Source organism: Balaenoptera ricei, chromosome 1 (assembly GCF_028023285.1).
Source record: "Balaenoptera ricei isolate mBalRic1 chromosome 1, mBalRic1.hap2, whole genome shotgun sequence".
NCBI classification, from domain to species: Eukaryota; Metazoa; Chordata; class Mammalia; order Artiodactyla; family Balaenopteridae; genus Balaenoptera; species Balaenoptera ricei.
Genome location: NC_082639.1, coordinates 48,056,825 through 48,078,264, shown reverse-complemented (window position 1 = coordinate 48,078,264; position 21,440 = coordinate 48,056,825). Strand labels below are relative to the sequence as shown.

General features: G+C 43.2%; 1 protein-coding gene across 5 annotated transcripts in view; it reads left to right on the top strand.

Annotated features, from left to right (window-relative positions):
• Positions 1-369: 369 nt before the first annotated feature.
• Positions 370-21,440, top strand: part of FYB2 (FYN binding protein 2) — a 134,361-nt gene continuing 113,290 nt past the window's right edge. For 2 of the 5 annotated variants that reach the window (XM_059923633.1, XM_059923625.1), the window contains exon 1: positions 370-589. In XM_059923633.1, the coding sequence (XP_059779616.1) occupies positions 581-589 (9 nt within the window). In that variant the 5' untranslated portion in view covers positions 370-580. The remainder of the gene's footprint in view (positions 590-21,440) is intronic. The other 3 variants (XM_059923642.1, XM_059923614.1, XM_059923650.1) reach the window with 2 other exon arrangements.

Here is a 21,440-nt window from a genome sequence, read left to right as displayed (position 1 = left end):
CCTGAAATCCTTCTATGAGCTTGGGCACTACCTGCCCCCGTTGGGCTTTGGCTTCCCTGTCCTCCTGTGAGGGTGAGTAGCCATCCGCAGGGTCGGCCGGGGTGGGCCGAGGCTGTTACTAAGGAAGATTACATGGTCGGGCGTGAGCCTGCTGCCCTAACCGGAGCCCCGCCGCCCCCTGTTCCCCGGCTGCTCCCCCGAGCCTCGGGCACAGTGTGAACTCCCTGCAGGGTGACTGTCGGCCCAGCCTGGGGGAGAACAGTGGGGAGAGCCGCTTGCCGAGAAGGGCCAGAGTCTGCAGATCTTTGGTCGGAGAGATGCCTCTCGACCCCGGCAGGTGCCGGCCCTGCAAACTTGGCGGACTGAGGCCGGCGCGCGCCCCCGCCGCGGGCAAGAGCGCTCCAGCCGCCGCAGAGGGAGGAGCTGCCGCCCAGGTGGGGCAGGTGGGGAGCCTGGGCTCAGGTGTGTCCGTGGCGGCCGGGGGAAGCGATTGCTTCCCGGCCGGTGCAGGCGGAGCAAAACGGACTCTTGGCCCCAGGATCCAGACTCTGTCTCCCAGACTCTGCCTCGGAGGAAAGCCATGGAAGGGGTAAGTCGTGCGGGTTCAGTTGTGGGCTTTCTGTGGATCCTTTCTTGCCGGGTCCAGTTCCTCCCAGGAGAAAGCGTGGGGAGAGGCTGCGTGTGCGCCCCGCCTCCCCATGGAGAGGAATAAACAGGACGTGTTAGTTGTGTCAGTGCGGCCCAGCTCACACCGGCCTGGCGGGGGGTGGGGGGGACGGAAGAGGGGTATGTACCCATCCTGCGCCACCTTGGAGGCTGAGGGCACAGAGGCTCTCAGGAGGGGTGGCGGGAGGGACCCTACCTCTAACCCTGCGAGCTGGGCTTCCAACCTCCCCTCCTCCCCCCTCTCCCCCGCCCCCAGCCTGGGTGTCAATGAGTGTTGGCCTCTTTGTTTGCTTGCCCTTGGGGACTGTGCCGGTCCTCCGGAGATTCGTGGGCTTCCCTGGTCAGAGGGCAGGGCCGCGGGGGCTCTTCTGTGGCTTGTGACTTTCCTGCCGGCTCTGCGTCTTATAAACTGTGTGGCCTGGGGCCAGTAAGTGCATCTTCCTAAGCGTCTGGTTCCTCGCTGGTAGAATAGGATTACTACTAGAATAAGTCGTTTGTGAGATGATTGGAGCTGCTTGTAAAAAATAAAGATGACCTGTGGGGACGTGCCCAGCACAGAGCAGGTGGACTTCCCTTCTCCTTGGCTGGCCACGTGCTGTTTGCCTAGCTGGAGTTTCTCCGCCTGACTGACCATAGTTTCCTTTTTCCTTCTCTAATTCTCCATCCCCTCCCTTCCTCCCTTCAATAAGTCAGTTTCTTTCCAAGGGGGCGGAGCAGGGATGCGTTTCACCTCCATAACTTCTTTATTATACATTTGGAGTCAAGTCGTTTTCTCCTGTGAATCAGGAGGCTTCCTTCCCAGAGGTACATTGGGACGGAGGACCCACTTCAGCAGTCACCCATCAGGAGGAGCTCCCCTTTGTCCCAGGGCAGCGGACATGTGTCCCCCTGTGGCTGATCCTCCAGTCTAACTAGCTGAGTTTTGGAAAAGAGAGAGCAAAGGCATGCTGGTATGGCTTCCGTCTCCCCTCCTCTGAATTCTCTCTCCCCCTACCCTGCAGTTTAGCAACTTCTGAGAAGCTCCTCCTTGATGGAAAAATGGCAGGCTGAATAGATCTAGTGTGATTGTGAGAAAAAGAAACAGATTTATATTTTGCCTTCTCTGATGTGCCAGGATATGCACTGGCATCCATTATTTCAGTTTACCTACATGACAACATAGTGAGGTCAATGCCAATTGCCCCAGCTCTTATAGGGGGAAAACAGTCAGAATGTTGTCTGTTGCTCAATATCACACAGTAAGTAGCACAGGCTGCAATTTGTCAATAACAAATATTGAGTGCCAACTGTAAGCCAGGTATCACTAGCAAGGATGACAAGAAAACAGGTGGAATGTTAGGCAGCTGAAGAGAAAAATGTACCAAAGGGCATGTTAGCTCATAACATTTTTATGGGAGAAGATAATGCAGTTATGGGATAAGCTGATGTGGTTATGCAACTTTTTCTGCTCAGAGAAAGAGGGAAAAAAAGATCAAAAGAGAAATATGGGTTATTTCTCATTTTAAAAGGAGGATTTGGTTTTTTTCTTAAGTCAATAAAATATCCATTCAATATGCATTACTAAGCACCTGCATTGTGTTGTCAGGCCTGTTTCAGGGGCTACAGATGCCGCAGTGACCCAGTCAAAAATGCCTGCCTTTATACAACTTATATTCTAGTGGCGAAGACAAACACACACACACACACACACACACACAGTGTATATATATATATATATATATATATATATATATATATATATATATATATATATTAGGTCAAATGGCAGTGAATTCAACATAGAACCACAGCATAAGGAAGAGTTTAAGGATGGTGAGGCACCAAGCAGGAGAGGCTGCTATTTTAAATGGGATAGTTTCAAGAAAGGCATCAACGTAAGGTGCCATTTGAGCAGAATTTTGAAGCAAGTGAGGAAGATGGCCCTGTGGATCTCTTAGGGAAGAGTATTCTGCAGAGGGATAACAGCAAATGCAAAGGCCCTGGGGCAGAAGCTTGTCTGATGTGTTCAAAGGGCAGTAAAATGTCTGGCGAAGAGAAATCAAAGGAGAGAGTGGTCAGAGGTAGAGGTCAGGTCACGTAGGGTGCCGGAGGCCATTGTAGGAATTCCAGGTTTTCCTCTGAGTGAGATGGAGAGCACCTGAGTGTCATGAGTGGCAGAAGGGAATGATCCAACTTACTTTTTAAAAGGATCACCTGGCTATTGTTTACAAACTCGATGATAGAGCAGGATGAGAAGTTCGCTGACCAGTTAGGAGGTTCTTGCCCTAATTCAAGCAAGAGAGCACGGTGGCTCAATCCAGAATCTTAGCAGTAAAGGCGGCTAGAAATGGTCAGATTCCGGATATATATTAAAGGTAGATTCAACAGGATTAACTGAAGGATTGGACCAAAAAAATGTGAAAGAAAATGACTCCAAGGTGTGAAGCCTGAGCCCCTGGAAGAATGGAGTTGAGGTTGAATGAGATAATTTAAGGTAGAACAGGTTTGCAAGGAGATCAGGGGTCAGTTTTAGACATAGTAAGTTGTAGGTTGAGGGGCTGAGTAGGCAGCTGGATATTTGGGTTTAGAGTTCAAGGTAGAGGCCCAGGCAGTAAGTATGATTAAGAGAGTAAATTTTCATTGACTAGCAAATACTGGGTGCATAGTAGTGTTTAGTATATGTTACCGTGGTGGTTTTCAAACTAAGCTACACATTCTCTGACATTCCTCCATAAAGAAGTGGAGTTTGTGTTCCCTTCCCTTGAATCTGGGCAGAATCATGACTGCTTTAGCCAATAGACTGCAACACATGTGACATAATGTGACTTCAGAGGCTGTGACATAAAGGGCTATGCAGCTTCCATCTGGTTTGTGAGAACCCTCACTCTTGCAGCCCTCAGCCTCCACATAAGAGGTCTTTGGAGACACCTCAGGTAGGTGCTCTGGTTGAGCACCTAAGCCTAGCCTTCCAGCATTCCTGCAAGACAAGAACCAGGGCTCTGCAGACCAGCCCATCCACCAGTGAGATACCACTGGGTCAATTTCATCAACACCCTGTTGATGTGGAACAGAAGAGTCACCCAGCTGAGCCTTGCCCAAATTCCTATCCCACAAAATTGTGAGATATGGAAAAATGGTTATTGTTTCAGGCCACTCAGTTCTGAGGTGGTTTGTTTTGCATCAGTAGGTACAAGTATCCTTCATTCTTTTTGGTTATAAATAAAAACACATCATTCACCCCTATAGACATAAGGCTCCAGGGGGTTTCTATAAAAATATAGTTTATTGTGTAGTTTAGCTACCCAAAGAGAGATTGATGAGCTTTTGTTTTTCTAAATCTGAGAGTGAAGTTCTACCCTAGTGCACTCCCTCAGCTGGATAGCCCCACCGTCTTGGCAAGAGAGAATCCTAGCACTTTTGAGCTGGGAATGCTAGTAAGCTTAGAAAATGGTACTTGAATTTTTGATGAATGAGCATTGGAGTTGGAGTTGAAAGATCCATATTTATGTTTATTTCTGCCTCTTAATAGTCAAGTGATTTGAGCCAGCCATTGAAAAATAAAATGTAGGAGTTGGGAGATTTCTCAAAGACCAACCAGTGTAACAACTCCCATTTTAGAGATGGGAAACTTGGGACCCATGGGGGAAAGTGGGCACACACTTTGTAACTACTTCCCCACTGTGCCTCACACAGAGTGGATGCTCTTAAATGTTCTTGTTAATTCTGAGAGTAAACTCTGGGCAGCAGATGCCTACACTCTCCCCTTGCATTATTTGATAGAAATTCACCAAACATCTTTTCTGAATCAGGCCCTTGCTTAGAATTTCTGAGAGGGGGCCTATCATAGATGCCCTCTAGTTGTTCAGTTTTGCAGGGGAGAGTGTCAAGAAAACAGACAACTGCAGTATTAATGAAAAGTAGAATAAGGAAGAAAGGCTCAGGTTTCAACAGGAGCATCGAGATTAGGGGCCTAACCCAAAGTGCAACCATCCTGGCCGCATTGGAGGAGTTGGTATCTGAGTTGCACGTCAGAGAACTAGGTGGCACTTCATCAGGGAAAGAAGAAAGGAGGGGAGGAAAGCAGAGCATGGACAAAGGAGCAGAGCTGAGCAACATGGTGGGGTGAGAATCCGGGAAGGAAGGCGCTAGAATCAAATCCCAAGAAGTAAATAGGGACCAGAAAGCCCCTGAATGCAGATGTACTTCATCCTGGAGGCCAAGGGAGCCACTGAGGGACCGCACCTCCCAAATGGGACGAAACGTCCCCTGCAATCTTCTCATGCTCTGATGTCCTGGGACTGCAGGACTTTCTCAAGGTCATATGTGGCTTATTTTTGACAGCGTTTAGTCTAGAACCTGGGTTCTAAATGCCTGTGAGACCACTTAGCAAGCCCTCAAGAACAATTTCAGGGTTTTTTGCTGACTACTCTGATTTTTTAAAAAAATTTATTGAAGTGTAGTCGATTTATAATGTTGTGTTAGTTTCTGCTGTACAGCAAAGTGATTCAGTTATACATATACATATATCCACTTTTTTTAAGATTCTTTTCCCATATAGGCCATTACAGAGTGTTGAGTAGAGTTCCCTGTGCTATACAGTAGGTCCTTATTAGTTATCTATTTTATATATAGTCGTGCGTGTATGTCAGTCCCAGTCTCCCAATTTATCCCTCCCCATGCCTTATCCCCTGGTAATCATAAGTTTGTTTTCTACATCTATAACTCTATTTCTGTTTTGTAGATGAGTTCATTTGTACCCTTTTTTTAAGATTCCACATATAAACGATATCATATGATATTTGTCTTTCTCTGATCTTTAATAAATAGGTCATGAGACAGGGTAACATCTGAAAAAGGGGATGGGCCCGCTGAGAAGGATGTAGCCGTAAAAATGGTCTGTTGTTAACGAGCTTGTTCTTGGGAGAGTGGAGTTTACTGGGGATTCAGATCAGATCGTCGGGGTGAGGCTTCTTGGGAGTTCCAAGAGAATATCTGAGACGGGGACAAGGAAAGATCACCCAATTATTCACAGTTCCTAAAGACTGGCCACCTCACCACTGTCTTTGCAGAGAAAATGTGCTGCAGGGGCATCTTGAACTGTGTTGCTTTGTCCTTGACCTTGAAACATTAAGTGGCCTGCACAGCTGCAGGGCTGATGTCCGGTCTTAACCAGCAGCTTGCACCCTGGATTTACCCAGTGTTACCTTGACACTGAGTCAAGTTTTCCCTTCCCCAAACTATGCACCTACATTTCTCTACTGGAGAGGTGGTTCTAATAGGCTAATCTGATCATGTCACGCCCCTGCTGAATCCCCTTCAGTTGTCCCCTGTTGCCTGTGCAGGTAGATCCCAAGCCCCTTCACCTGGCTGACGAGGCCAAGGTGCTCCCACCCCAGCCTCCTGGCCCTGCACCCCTTGTGCTCCAGCCTGTTCTACCCCATGCACGCACCTCTCTCCAGAATCCTGATTGTCATTTCATTAATACTCAGCTCAGGTATCACCTCCCTGAGAAGCCTTCCCTAGCCCCTGGCTCACAACTGGTCTTTCTCCACCTTGCAAGACCCCAGCCCTTTGAACAGCCCCAGGTCTGGACTGTGAGATCCCAGAGGCAGCACAGCCTGGCACTTCAAAGTACAGACTCTGGGGCAGCCCATCTGGTTTCAGTTTCTGGCTCCGCCATTTACTAGCTGTTCAGCTTTGAGCAAGTTACCTAATCTCCCTGTGCCCAGTTCTCATTTGTAAATGGGATCATAATAGCTACCGCTCAGCAGTCAACTGAGTTTTATATAAAGAGCTTAGGACAGCTCAATGAGCTCAAAGGGCAGGTAATTCTAAAAACTAAAATAGCAATACGGTACAGTCATAATAAATGGACCATTATGGGTTGAACTGTGTCCCCTCCCTGCAAATCCATATGTTGAGGTCTTAACCCCCCACTGCCTCAGAAGGTGACCTTATTTGGAAATAGGGTCTTTACAGAGGTCACGAAGTTAAAGTGAGGTCATTAGGGAAGGTCTAATCCAATATGACTGGTGTCCTCATAAAAAGGAGGGATGTGGATATGGAGATACACACAGAGGGAGGACAACATGAAGATAAAAGGAGAACATCTTGTGAACATGAAGACGGCCATCTACAGGCCAGGGAGAAAGGCCTGGAACAGATCCTTCCCTCACAGCCCTCAGAAGGAACCAACCCTGCTGACACCTTGATCTTGGACTTCCAACCTCCAGAACCGTTGTTTGAGTCGCACAGTCTGGGGTACCTTTTTTATGGCAGGCCTAGCAAACTCTTACATGGACCTGACCGGGAAATTAAGAGAATTTATGTGAATACCCAATGCAGTGCCCTTCCTCCATCAACCTGGGAAGGATTTTGTACCATGTTGTTGTTCTGACTTCTCAAAAAAAGACAGCTGTGCTTAGCTCCTCAGAGAAGAAATCTGAGAAGTATTTCTTAGTACCCCGCTTTGGAAATAGAGTGACATGCTCTCAGGGCCAGTGGTCAGTGTTCCTTTCTGATCACTGGCTCTTGGGTTTGGTTTTCCTCGTCTGTGAAACTCTAAAATAGCAAGCTCTTGGGGTGATTTTTTAAAATTAATACTAATATTTTGTTAGTACATACTAAATACAGGCAAGTTACAGATAACATGCTTCAGCAATAATGAACAGTTTTGAATCATAATACTGGAAAAAGTTCAAGTTTTACTCCTTACCCGTCACTCTATTACTGTTTTCATCTTACCCATTTTACAGATAAGGCAGAATCAGGACTCAAACTCAGACATATTTGACTCAGGGTCCCTATTCTTGATCCCTGGTTTGGTTCCTTTTTAGAATGATCACAGTGAGTGGTTTATTGGACAGAGGTGTTTAGAAATGTTTCAAACAGAACGCCTGAATCTGAGTCTGGGTCTGCCATCCCAACCACTTGTTATGTGGCCTTGAACGAACCACTTAACTTCTCTGAGACTCAGTGTTCTTATCTCTGTGTGTCTAATGATACCTATTTGATAGTTTGTCCGTGAGGATTACACAGGATAATGTATGTGAAGGTACTGTTGTAAATAATAAAATTCCATACAAATATTCAGAATTGTTGATATCATTACAATTCCCCAACCAAAATTTGAGCAGAGAAGACAGTAGAATTCAAAGCACTTTCCGAGCCCTGCACTTTCCACTTTCTGGGAGCCAGCCAAGAGCTCATCTCAAAGATCAGTGTGTGATCTCAGGTAAGAAAAAGGAAATCACACTTGGGAAAGGCGTTTAACAATTTGAAGTTGATATACAAAAACAAAGCAGCGTTGTCATTTAAACGTTTAAAGGATCAGGACAGAAGTGCCACCTTCCACGCCCTTAAAAACATGACCCCAAAGTCTCCTGTGTTTTGTTTTTCACCCAGCGCTGTTTCTGAGTACATGCTCTGGAGCTTTTCCCCAAGCTGTGGTACCCAGGAAAGGACACTGAATTGGGAGTCGGAGGACCGCTTTCTGAATTTAGTCTCTGCTGCTCCTGCCTGTGTGCGCTGAGGCAAATGTTTCACCTCAGGGAGGCCTCAGTTTCCTCACTTACTAACAAGGATTAAAGGAATGAGGTGACATTTCGAAAAAAAGCAGCTAGCATCAAATATATCCATGTCATGGGCAAGGGACCCTAATGCCTGGCTCTGTAATTCTCAGAAACAAATGAATTAACGGTAGATGTGCTCTAACCAGCTCTGTGCTCTTAATTCCCCTTAGCGCCCACCCATGTGCCTTGCTTAGTGACTACTGTGTTGAACTATATTGCAGGAAGGAAGGAAGATAATATTGATGGAGGACCCACTCTGTGCCAATCCCTGCACTAAATGCATTATTTCATTCAAGCTCACCAGTCACCTGAGAGAACTATTATCCCCATTTTACAGATGAGGAAACAAAAGTTCTTTGGGGTTACATGGTTTTGCTATTGTCATTATTAACAATAGCAGCTAACTGTGAGCACATCTGTACATCAGTCATGACTCTGAGTGCTAGATATGTATTAACTCACAGCCACTCTAAGATAGGCACTGTCATTAGGGAGGTAGGCACTCCCTTTGAGAGACCCAGAGAGGTTGAACAGTTTGCTGAAGGTCACACAGCACTGGTGGTGGCACTGGGATTCAAACCCAGAAGCTGCAGTTTTAAAGAACATGTTCTGTAAGAGTTCCTCTCTCCCAGAAACTCTAAGATAGTGGTATCAGGCTGTCAAAAGTACAGAGCTAGCTGCAAAAGGGGAGGTATCCCAGCACACCAATGCCATGAAACCCAAGGACACAAATAGCCTCAGTCTCTGCTTGGAAAAACAAAAGCAGTTTTGACCATATACTACCCCCAGGGAAAATGGCATAGTCAAAACATTCTTACCGTTCCTCAAGCCTCTCTTTCAGAAGACATCTCTTCATAGCATGCATTCACAATGAAAAACAGTAAGAAATCTGCCAGCAGAAAAACAGAACCTGGTAAACGCCCTTCATCTGAAAAGTTGTTTCCAAATATATCTGTAAATGTTTTGAGTACTTTCCAATTAACTCCTTCAACAGACGAAGGCATTCATCTTTGCCTCACAGGCTATAAATCTCCCATATCTTTACTAGTGCTGAAGAGAGATTTCTATTGACTTTTAGCTTCACAAGACTGATTTAGGAGAGAATATTCAACTTTCAGACTTACTGTCGGGATGTTTCCTGTTTTCTCCTTCAACCCAGGAGTGCAGTGTGGACCTGGGGGCGATAAGGGATGAGAAGGTATCCCATTATTGCTTTTCCATGCTACCAGCACCGATGGAGAGAGGGCTGTGTCCCCCCAGATGAGGCAGCGTGGTACAGGTTAGGAGCCTGGGCAGGGTTCCAGAGGCTGAAGGTTAAACTGTACCCCTTGGGACATTAACTCCATGGACCTCAGTGTTTAAAACCTGAAATGTTGGAGTAATATCTGAATCTATCTTATTAAAATGGTGCAAAGATTTACATGGAATGTCTTTCTCTGCTTCAATTCTCCCACCCAAAATGTTAAGAAAAGTGTTGTTTTGAGAAACAGTCTTGGCCTTGGCAGGAAATCTATGTGACTTTGGGCAAGTCTTCAGAATCTTCATCTATAACACAATAGGTTGAATCAGAATCTTCAGTTACCACTTTGAGTGCTGACATTCAAAGATTTTATACCTAACATCAAGGGAAAATTTCTGGTTCGTGGGGAGGTTAAGAGGATTAGTGATGGTTATTTTATTCATTGGTAAACCCACTGTTGTACCAAGTAGAATATGAAACAACAACTCACACGTTAACGTCTCCACATTTCTTTTTGCTTCTCTGGCTAATGATCTCCAAATGTAGGATTGTAGTCAATACTGGGCATCTAATAGCTTCAAGTCAAACATTTGGTTCAAATTCTAGCTCCATGACTTTCAAGCCATGTGTTGAGAGGGTGACATCATTAGATGGTAGGTCCCTCAGTGAGGATGAGGAACAGAGTCATTTCCAACTCATATCGGACATGTAGTGTGTGTGTGTGTGTGTGTGTGTGTGTTTGTGTGTGTGTGTGAGTGAGAGAGAGAGAGAAAGAGAGCGAGAGAGAGCGAGCAAGGCTGACCTTTAGGTTAAGCCACTGAGATTGAGCAGTTGCTTGACTACAATAAAACCTATCCTATCCTAACCACTATATGCCCCAAAGTTTTATTTCAGAGCATGTATACTAGTTTCCTATTGCTGCTGTAACAAATTACCACAAACTTGGTGGCTTAAAGTACCACAAATTCATTCTTTTACGGTTCTGGAGGTCATAGGTTTAAAGTGGGTCTGCGGGGCTGCGTTTCTTCTGGAGGCTCTCGGGAAGAGTCTATTTCCTTGCCTTTTTCAGCCTAGAAACTACCCACATGCCTTGGTCTATGGGCCCTTCCTCCCGCTTCAAACCAGCAGCAGAGTATCTTCTCTATGACCTCTGCTTCCGTCTTCATATCTTCTATGACTTTCCTCCCTTCCTCTTATAAAGGCCCTTATAATTATATTAAGCCCACCTGGATAATCCAGGATAATTTCCCCATCTCGAGATCTTTAACTCAATCACATTTCTAAGTCCTCTTTTACCATGTAAGATGATGTATTCACAGGTTCTGAGGATTAGGGCATGGATATCTTTGGGAGGGGACATTATTCAGCCTACCACAGTCCTAGCCTATCCTGACCATATTCACCCCAAAGTTGTTGTGTGTTTTTTTTTTTTTCAGAGCATGGGTCACAGCTTTTTTTTTTTAAGTGTAAATATCCATTTAATTTCTCCCACTCTAGATTGTAAATTCCATTAGGAAGGGGCAGTGCCTACTTCTTGTTCACTGTTCTCTCTCCTGATGGTTTAAATGATTAAATAACAACAATAATGACAATAGATAGCATTTTGGAGCCTAAGCACTGTGTCTAGCTCTTCCTTTGAATAATATAATTTAATCTGCACAGCGATCTGGCAAGGAAGAGTAATATTACTGCTCCTGTTTTCAGGTGGGGAGAATAAGCCTCAGTGAGTTTAAGTAACTAGACCCCAAAGCCACACAACTATTAAGTTGATCCAGGAGTTGAACGCAAATCTGTCCCAGAGATCTTTCATTTAACAGACAAGGTGCTGAGGGACCACAAAATCAAACACAATTTATACCTTCCTCAAATTGCTCAGAGTTTAATAGGGAAGATGCATATAAATAACAATTATAATACAGTGTGACAATTATAACAATGTGAACAATGACACTATGTTCAAGTAACTGAGGGAGCAGAGAGAGAGAATCTTTTAACTAGACCTGGGTAAGGTAGAAAAGCCTTTCCCAAGGGAGGTAATTTCTGATTTGGGTTTTAAAAGATGAAAAGCATTCACCAAGCAATGGGGGATGGGAAAGGGAAAGGCATTCCAGGCATAGGGAATAGCATATACGCAGGAACTGAGGCAGAAAATGGCATGGCGTGTTTGGGTACAAAGGGACAGTGGCATAAGGAAAACTTGGGCACTTGTGTGCCTCTGCTGAGGACTGCATCCTCTACACAGCAATGGACAAGTACTAGGGTGAAGAGTGTGTGTGTGGGCCGACAGCAAGGATAGAACAGATTCTGAATTACCTAAGTCCTTTCCCCCTTCCTCAAGTTGCTTATGAGCCAGCGGGTATGTGGTTAGGGAACTGCTTAGTTTCAAAGTTTCAGATAGAGCTTCATAGAATCATTATATTGAGTCCTGCTTTAAGCCATTCTCCCTCTTTTTACCCCAGCCCTCCATGAGGTTTATTCATCTATTCATTAATTTAGTATGTATTTTTGAGTATCTACCACGTGGTAGCTGCCTTGTTGAACACTGAAATCCCAAGCTAATTGCTTCTCCCCTTTGGTAAGCCAATTCCAAGGGTTAACTGCTCTTTCTATCTGGAAAATCCTTTTGTGTCAGATCTATGGCATTTATACATGTTTAAAGATAATGTCTTAAATCTGTGTTGCATTCCGTATATTTTTTATTTTATTCAAAGTGTCCTCATAATTCATTGCACTTGATATTTATAAGGACTTTGTGAGGTAGACAGGACAAATACAATTATTTACATTTTAAGTATTACAAAAAAAGAATGAGATTTTATATCTTCAATTGGTCAGTATGTGTTTTAGCTAACTTCCTCAAGCCATGGTAAGTGCTGTGAGAAATAATTTCTATATGGTTGAATAAGGTTGTGGTTAATAAAGTTCTTGTATGCATGTCCCTTTAGTCAACATAAATTCATTAACTGTTTACTGTGTGATCAGCATCAAGTTAGACTCAGGGATTTCTAATCCTTACCACGAACTTTCAAAAGCAAGGTGTCCTATTCTATAGATGAACAAATTGAGGCTCTGAGAAACTAAATGACTTCTCAAAGATCACAGAGTGACATAGATATTCACCCCCGGGCTGATTCCAGTATTATTTCTATATTCAATTTGGCCTCAATGAGTCAAAAGCTTACACATTCTTCACAAGGAGCCAAGGAGATACACCTTAAAAATCAACTAGATCACTTCTCTCCTAATTCTCATATTTCTTCTCTCGAAGTCAGGCAATTGCCAATGGTTATTTTTTGTTTGCCAGCATCATCTGTTATTAAAGGCTTATTATTTCCTCTGGTCACTTAACACAAAGAAAAATCTCAGTTAATGTACCACTAAGCCATACATTCTCCTCATTTTGCCCTTCAATTATTCTGCCTGTTTACCTCAAGCTAGTATCTCTGAGCTAAGTGACAAAGTCTGACGCAGCACCCATGAGATCAGTACAAGGCCATCTCCATCTGGTTGCCTTGTCATTTTCTTTTCTTGCTTGGGGCCCCTTTGGTATTTCTAGATTTAGCTGCCAGTAAACAAGAGAAGCCTTCAGGAGGGAGTGCAAATGTAGATTGAGGCTAAGTAAAGCCAAACTGAATGTCTGAAAGGTGGGTCCCGTGTTGCCGTCCATTATTCTGAACTAGCTTTGTTGGCTGGGTTGGGGCACAGGTGGGGAATGGAGAAGGATACAGAGGTTTCACAAAATGAGTAGAACCAAGGGGTAAAATCCATGGATACTTCAGGTCAGTGAATGCAGAAGAAGAGGGGGGTCGAAATGGAAGCATTTCTGTTATTGGAAACCAAAATGCCACCAATTAGAATGGATACAATTTTTCCATCTGAAATCATCAGGCCAATTAATTCTGTACATATTTCCTAAGCATGTGCTCTTTGACACGGACAATCATTTCATCATTGTCAAAATCACCACGATAATCATGATCATCAACATCATCGTCTTCCTCCTCCTCCTGTTCATAATCATCATTCTTTTTATCCATATTACAGCTCTTCTCATCAAAATGTCATTACTGGAGGCCTCCTTTGTGCCAGGCACTGGGCCAGTGTTGATGTCCATGGCAGTTCTATGATGTGAATAGTTGAATCTCCAATTTACTAATCTGGAAATAGGGAACAGAGAACAGAAATAGTTTTTTCAAGGTGACAGAGCCAGAATTCATACAGATAGGGTTTTGTGTTTTTTTTTTTTAACATCTTTATTGGAGTATAATTGCTTTACAATGGTGTGTTAGTTTCTGCTTTATAACAAAGTGAATCAGTTATACATATACATATGTTCCCATATCCCTTCCCTCTTGCATCTCCCTCCCTCCCACCCTCCCTATCCCACCCCTCTAGGTGGTCACAAAGCACAGAGCTGATCTCCCTGTGCTATGCGGCTGCTTCCCACTAGTTATCTATTTTACGTTTGGTAGTGTATATATGTCCATGCCACTCTCTCACTTTGTCACATCTTACCCTTCCCCCTCCCTATATCCTCAAGTCCATTCTCTAGTAGGTCTGTGTCTTTATTCCCGTCTTACCCCTAGGTTCTTCATGACCTTTGTTTTTCTTTCTTAGATTCCATATATATGTGTTAGCATACGGTATTTGTTTTTCTCTTTCTGACTTACTTCACTCTGTATGACAGACTCTAGGTCCATCCACCTCACTACAGATGACTCCATTTCGTTTCTTTTTATGGCTGAGTAATATTCCATTGTATATATGTGCCACATCTTCTTTATCCATTCATCTGTTGATGGACACTTAGGTTGCTTCCATGTTCTGGCTATTGTAAATGGAGCTGCAATGAACATTTTGGTACATGACTCTTTTTGAATTGTGGTTTTCTCAAGGTATATGCCCAGTAGTGGGATTGCTGGGTCGTATGGTAGTTCTATCTGTAGTTTTTTAAGGAACCTCCATACTGTTCTCCATAGTGGCTGTATCAATAGGGTTTTAACCTAAGACTTTCAACTCCAAACAAAGCCCACATGCTTAATCCTATTGCTGCACTTACAGTAGCTCTTAGTCTAGGAAGGAAGGGGAAATGTAAAAGACAATAACTATGTAATCAACACTGCAACTGAGAGAAGCACAGGGTTTCCGGGAGCAGAGAGGAGTCAGTACCTCTCACTGCATACTTGATGGACGGCTTCCTCAGGGAGTTACAACTGAGCCGAGTCAAGCAGTGCACACATTTCAGACAAGAAAAAAGGAGAAGAACATTCTAGGCAGAGGGTGAAATGTGTGTGAAAGTATGGGGGCATTCATTCCTTCAGTAAATATTTACTGTCTTCTCTGCTCCAGGCACTATGTTAGGAAAACCAAGGGTGAATAAGAAAGTGAGAAATATATCCAGTGCAATGGATGCCCTAGAGAAGATAAGTCTGGAAGCTTCAAGAACAATAAGAATTTAGAGGGGGAAATGAGAGGAAAACAAGCTGTTGATAATATCCTGTATTATGATTTATTGTGCCTTTTCACATGCCTAGAACACAACCTAGTACATAATAGGCATTTGACTAGTTAATGAACGACTGAATGAATTATCTCTCTTGACCTTTAACACAATCCATTTGCTTATAATTAGTCCCACGAGGACAGAGAACATTTGTTCACCACGATCACCACTTGTATCTGCAGGGAAGCCAATGAGTTGCAGGTCTCCAGAGGACACTGTCTACAGGGTAGTCTGTGTGAATGGTCTGTGTGATCACAATGTGACAAGTGCCCCTGGGGATGTGCAGCTTGGAAACTTGGGTTCACATCTGCTCCAGGGGATTCATGTTTGTTGACTGAATAAGCTAACGAATGAAGAAGGCAGGAAGGAATGCTCAACAGAGATTAGTGTTATTCAGCCTCTTAGTCATGAAAGAGGCATTAGTTAACTCTCATGCTGTTAATCAGCATGTCTATTTCACAGATGGGGAAGAGGTATAAAGGGCCTCTCTCAAAACACACATCTAGGGAGAAGAGCCAAAAGAGGAACCCAGGCCTCCTCTAGTCAATGCTTTTCTACTACAGTAGTAGCCGTTTCTCCATAAATCCATCAGTTCATGGTTTCTTCCAAGGGGCCAAGGTTGCCTCTTTCCTAGGAAATGGCTGGGTTGCAGAGTTTATCCCTGGTCCCACACAGCTGGCACCCTCCCAAGGTGAAGGAAATTAGGAGCTGGTGCCGGGAGCCTGTGTCAGGGATCAGTGTGTAAGTAAAATTGCTGCTGCAAACCTCTCACAAGAGGCTTTGACTTCACTAGTTCTTTGAGTAAAGATCCCGAGGTTCAGTGAGTGGATTAGCAGGATACGTATTCAGAAAGTACAAAGATTGCTGAGCATCAGTTTTGGATGAAGAAATCTTGTCCCAGATAAAGGGCCTGGCAGACACTCTTCAGTTGCATTTCTTGACTGTTTTCAGACAAAAATTGAGGCTGCAGTAGTGTCTTAGAAAGAGCTGGGGATGGAGGTCCCAAGGTCTAGGGTCAGCCATTTCTTAGCTCTTTGATCTTAGGCAAGTAACTTGGTCCCTCCAGTTTAGTCTCTTCATCTGTAAAAGGAAGTTAACCACTTCTCCGTGGCAGTGTTGAGTAAACAATACAGTGTAAGAAAAGGGTCTAACCCAATGCAGTAGAATGAAAGAGCTTGAGTTTTGGAATCAGACTTGATTTTTAAATTCAAATTTACCTCTTAATAATGATGCAAACTTCGACAACACCAGTAATAATAATAACAATAATAATAATAGCTAGAATTTATAGAAAACATGCTATGCACCAGGCCTCATGCTAAACACTTAACAAGGATTGTCTAAATTAATAGGCAACAGTAGAGTAAACACTATTATTGTTTCCGTTTTACTCATGAGAACTGAGGTGATAAAGGTAAAGTTGGACATCACCTTGATGAGAGTGAAAGGGCAGGATCTAAATACACGAAGTCCACAACATGGCTTTTTTAAATTGAAGTATAGTTGATATACAATATTATGTTAGTTTCAGGTATACAGCGTAGTGATTCTTTTTTTTATGCAAACTGTATTCCATGATAGGTTATTATAAGATGTTGGGTATAATTCCCTGTGCTATACAGTAAATCCTTGTTGCTTGTATATTTTAAGTATAGTAGTTTGTGTCTATTAATCCCATACTCCTAATTTATCCCTCACTCCTCTCTCTCCCCTTTGGTAATCATAAGTGTATTTCTATGTCTGTGAGTTTGTTTATTATTTTTTTTTAATAAGTATTTTAATTAATTAATTTTATTTTTGGCTGTGTGGGGTCTTCGTTTCTGTGCGAGGGCTTTCTCTAGTTGTGGCAAGTGGGGGCCACTCTTCATCGCGGTGCGCGGGCCTCTCACTATCGCGGCCTCTCCTGTTGCGGAGCACAGGCTCCAGACGCGCAGGCTCAGTAGTTGTGGCTCACGGGCCTAGTTGCTCCGCGGCATGTGGGATCTTCCCAGACCAGGGCTCGAACCCGTGTCCCCTGCATTGGCAGGCAGATTCTCAACCACTGCGCCACCAGGGAAGCCCTGTTTATGTTTTGAATATGGATTCATTTGTATTTTTTTTTAGATTCCACATATAAGTGATATACTATTTGTTGTTCTCTGTCTGACTTACTTCACTTAGTGGGATAATCTCTAGGTCCATCCATGTTGCTGCAAATGGCAATATCTCATTCTTTTTTGTGGCTGAGTAATATTCCATTGTATATATGTACCACATCTTCTTAAGCCAATTGTATGTTGATGGACACTTGGGTAGTTTCTATGTCTTGGCTATTATAAACAGTGCTGCTATGAACACTGAGGTGCATGTATCTTTTCAAATTAGAGTTTTCATCTATTCCGGATATATGCCCAGGAGTGGGACTGCAGGATCATATGGCAACTCTATTTTTAGTTTCTTAAGGAAACTCCATACTGTTCTCCATAGTGGCTGCACCAATTTACTTTCCCACCAACAGTGTATGAGGGTTCCCTTTTCTTCACACACTCTCCAGCATTTATTTGTAGACTTTTTGATGATGGCCATTCTGACTGGTGTGAGGTGATACCTCACTGTGGTTTTGATTTGCATCTCTCTAATAATTAGCGATCACAACATGGTTTTTAATCTCTAAGCTGAACTGTTGTCTCTCCAAACCTCAGTTTTCTTATCTTTAAAATGGGGATAATAACACCTGCCCAGCCTGGTTGGTAGGAGGTTATATCTGGAAAGCACCTGTTGCGGGGGTCCACACAGCTTAGTGTGTGGTATGGTGGTGGGGCCATGGTGGTAGAGGTGGTGGAGGGGATGGTGATACCCATGGGGATTATTGGCACTGCAAATCTTCAAGGTGACTTCTATGGCTATTATTGGAGAGAGAAGATACTGAATAGACAGAAAAGGAGATAGGAGCTGCTTTCTCTTCTTTAGAAAACAAAAACAAAACAAAAACATCAAACACCTGTAAAATCTGTTCCCTGTTGCGTTTAGAATGATGTCTTTGATTTCTTTTACTGTTTCTTCATGCAGCTGGGACTCTAATTTGAAAAGCAAACCTAAGAAATTAAAATGGCCTCATTGGCTAAGGAGTTTATATCACACGCTGTAGGGTCAAAGCAATAAAGTGGCTCAAAGAAGTTATTCAGCCCTTCTCTTTTCAGTGTTCAGTAAATTGCGCTTTAAATAAAACTGTCACAAACCCAATGGACACTGAATGACTGTTCTGTCTGGGGCACAAGAGGGCGGTATGGAGAGCAGGAAGCATTTTCAAATAAGGACACTCTGTGGTCGATTTTTCCAACTTGCTGGCAGCCAGTCTAGGGAAATTTCCCTGTTCTTGCCCCAAGTTTCAATGCCAAACAAGCATGTAGAACGTAATGAGGAAGCCAGTAATGGGGTAGTTTAAGGACTGGCCTGCCGGCAGAGATCATAAATTCTGACTTCAGGCCCTTATCCCCAGACTATTAACTCAGTTATGCTTGAGCGCCTCTGCTGGGACCTTCAGTTTGAATTAGGCATCTGAGGATGTATGGCCCAATATTTCCTCTGAGACCTTCACCCCACCACAAAATGCCCTTAAAAAGCAACATTTTGGTATCTTAAAGCAATCTCTAGACCATTGTGGTTTTTCTGTTTTGGTTTAGGTTGTTTTGGTTTTTTTTTTTTTTTTCTGATTTCCTAAAAGGCATCATAAACCTCATTTGTTTGAAATGAATAGCTCTCTCCATTTTCCTCATCTTGAGGGTTTCTATATTGCCATGACTTGAATGAGGGTAAGTTGCAAAATATTGATTTCTAATTTACCATTTCCCTGTATAGCCTGTGAAGGTATTTAGAACCATAAAAATGCAAACATGTAAACATGTGTTGAGAAGTTTGTTTTTAATGGCTTGCAGGGCCTTTCAGGTTGAAGCCTTGGCCCAATTTCTTACCGCTCCCCATCTCACATTTCAGCCACACTCTCCACTTTGGAAACCCACACATACCAAACTTAGGTCTTATAAATGTCTCAGGTCTTAAAAATGTCTCCTCTACCTAGAATGTCCCCCACCCTTCTGACGGTCAAGCTCCTGTTTGTTCTTCACATCTGGTTTTCTCCAGGAAGGACTTTGCACTCCCCAAACCTGGTTAGGTTTTCCCTCTGCTAGCCCTGGTGCTGCCTGGTCCCAGTGACCACTGGGTGCTGTTATCATCTGTTTACTTGTCCGTCTTTTCCATAAGACTGTGAGCACCATGAGGGCAAGGCCTGTGTGTATTTTAATCATTTATGTTACCCATAGTAGGAACGCAATGCACAATTGCTGAATGAATTTGGGGAAAGACAAATGAAAGCCTGTCACAAAGAAAAGGCATGCTATAGCATAGAGTTCATTTTAAAACATCACAGGCTTTAACTATTTACAATAGCCAAGACATGGACACAACTTAAATGTCTATTGACAGATGAATGGATAAATAAGATATAGTATATATATACAATGGAATGTTACTCAGCCATAAAAAAGAATGAAATAATGACATTTGCAGCAACATGGACGGACCCAGAGATTATCATACTTAGTGAAATAGGTCAGACAGATAAACACAAATGTTATATGATATCGCTTATATGTGGGATCTAAAATATGACACAAATGAACATATCTATGAAACAGAAACTGACAGACATAGAGAATAGACTTGTGGTTGCCAAGGCCAGGATGGGGGGAGGGATGGGTAGGAGTTTGGGGTTAGCAGATGCAAACTAGTATATATAGGATGGGTAAACAAGGTCCTACTGTATAGCACAAGGAACTGTATTCAATATCCTGTGATAAACCATAATGGAAAAGAATATGAAAAAGAATATGTATATATGTATAACTGAATCACTTTGCTGTACAGCAGAAATTAATACAACATTGTAAATCAACTATACTTCAATAAAATTAAAAATAATAATAATAAAACATCACAGGCTTTAATGTCAGGACTGGGTTCCGCCCTTGGCTAGGCACTCATTAACTATGTGACCTGAGCACGGTACAAAAAACTTTGATCCTTGGTTTTGTCCTCACCTTCAGGGGTACAGCTCAGAAGCCCATTATAAGGATTAAAGTAATTGAGAGGAAATACATGTTGTGTGCACGGTGCCTAGAAGCCTAATAACATAATAAGGATTCAATGCACCTTTCATATTCTTTTATTTGGAATTATTCCTAACTTTCCCTCAGTTTCCTCCATCTATAAATATATCCAAATGCTTTCTAATCAGCTCAGTTCAATTCAAAAGAACATATATTGTCCATCTAAGTTCAGTGTGCCCAGGCATAGTGACAGAAGCACAAGTAGAAAAGAATATAGTCTGGTCCATGACCCTGAGGACCTCACAGTGTGAATGGGATGTGAGTAAGCAGACATAAATATAGAAGATTTTAAGAAAATTAAACAAATGGGAAGGTAGAGGTAAGCCAAAGGTGCTACAAAATATGGATCAGGTACTCCTAGCCCAACCTAAGAGCTGGAAGGTGCTTCTGGGAGAGATTGATAACTCGGCTAAATCTCAAAAGATGAATACGTTCAGCCAAGTGGATAGGTATGGGAAAGGCATTCCAGGCAGAGGGAACAGCATGAACAAACGCACTGGGGCAAGTTCAGATTGCTGGAGGGGTGAGTTAGAGGCAGGAATTGGGAAACGAAGCTGGTGATAGAGGCAGGAATATATCAGAGGTTCTTATATGTATGGCTGAGGAAGGTATGATTTATCATCAGGGTAATGGGGAACCACTGAAGGGTTTTAACAGGGAGTGACATAATCAGAACTGCATTTTAGATGCATCACTGGCATGAACTTGATTTGTAAGTCTCTAAGAAAGTCTTTTTAAAGAGCATCCTGGGACTTCCCTGGTGGTCCACTGGCTAAGGCTCCATGCTCCCAATGCAGGCGGCCCAGGTTCAATCCCTGGTCAAGGAACTAGATCCCACATGCCGCAACTAAAAAGATCCTGCATACCACATGCCACAACTAATACCTGGCGCAGCCAAACTGAAAAAAAAAAAAAAAAAGAGCATCCCCTCTGGGTCATTACCCCAGAAACCCATTTATTTGTTTCATTCAATATTCATTTGGCAAATACTTATTGAGTACTTACTAGGAGTAAAGCATTGTTCTTGAGCCTGTGGGCTCTACAGAGGTACATATTATTTTTCTACCTGCTGCCAAGGAGTTCACAGACTACTGGGGAAGACGAGGCATCTATCTGAGTAATAGTAGTAGGACATGGAAAGTGATAAGAGGCATGAGACCAAAAGAGATATGCAGATAAAAGTCTATAGACATGTTTCTCAATCTATTCCTTGGACCAGATGCAGGCTACGTAATAAGCCCTCAAGATGATTCATGATACATGGGCTGTCCAGAAATTCTGTTTTAGTGGGGCAGGTTTAGGAGTCCCCAGGACATTCCAGTGCACAGCCAGATTTG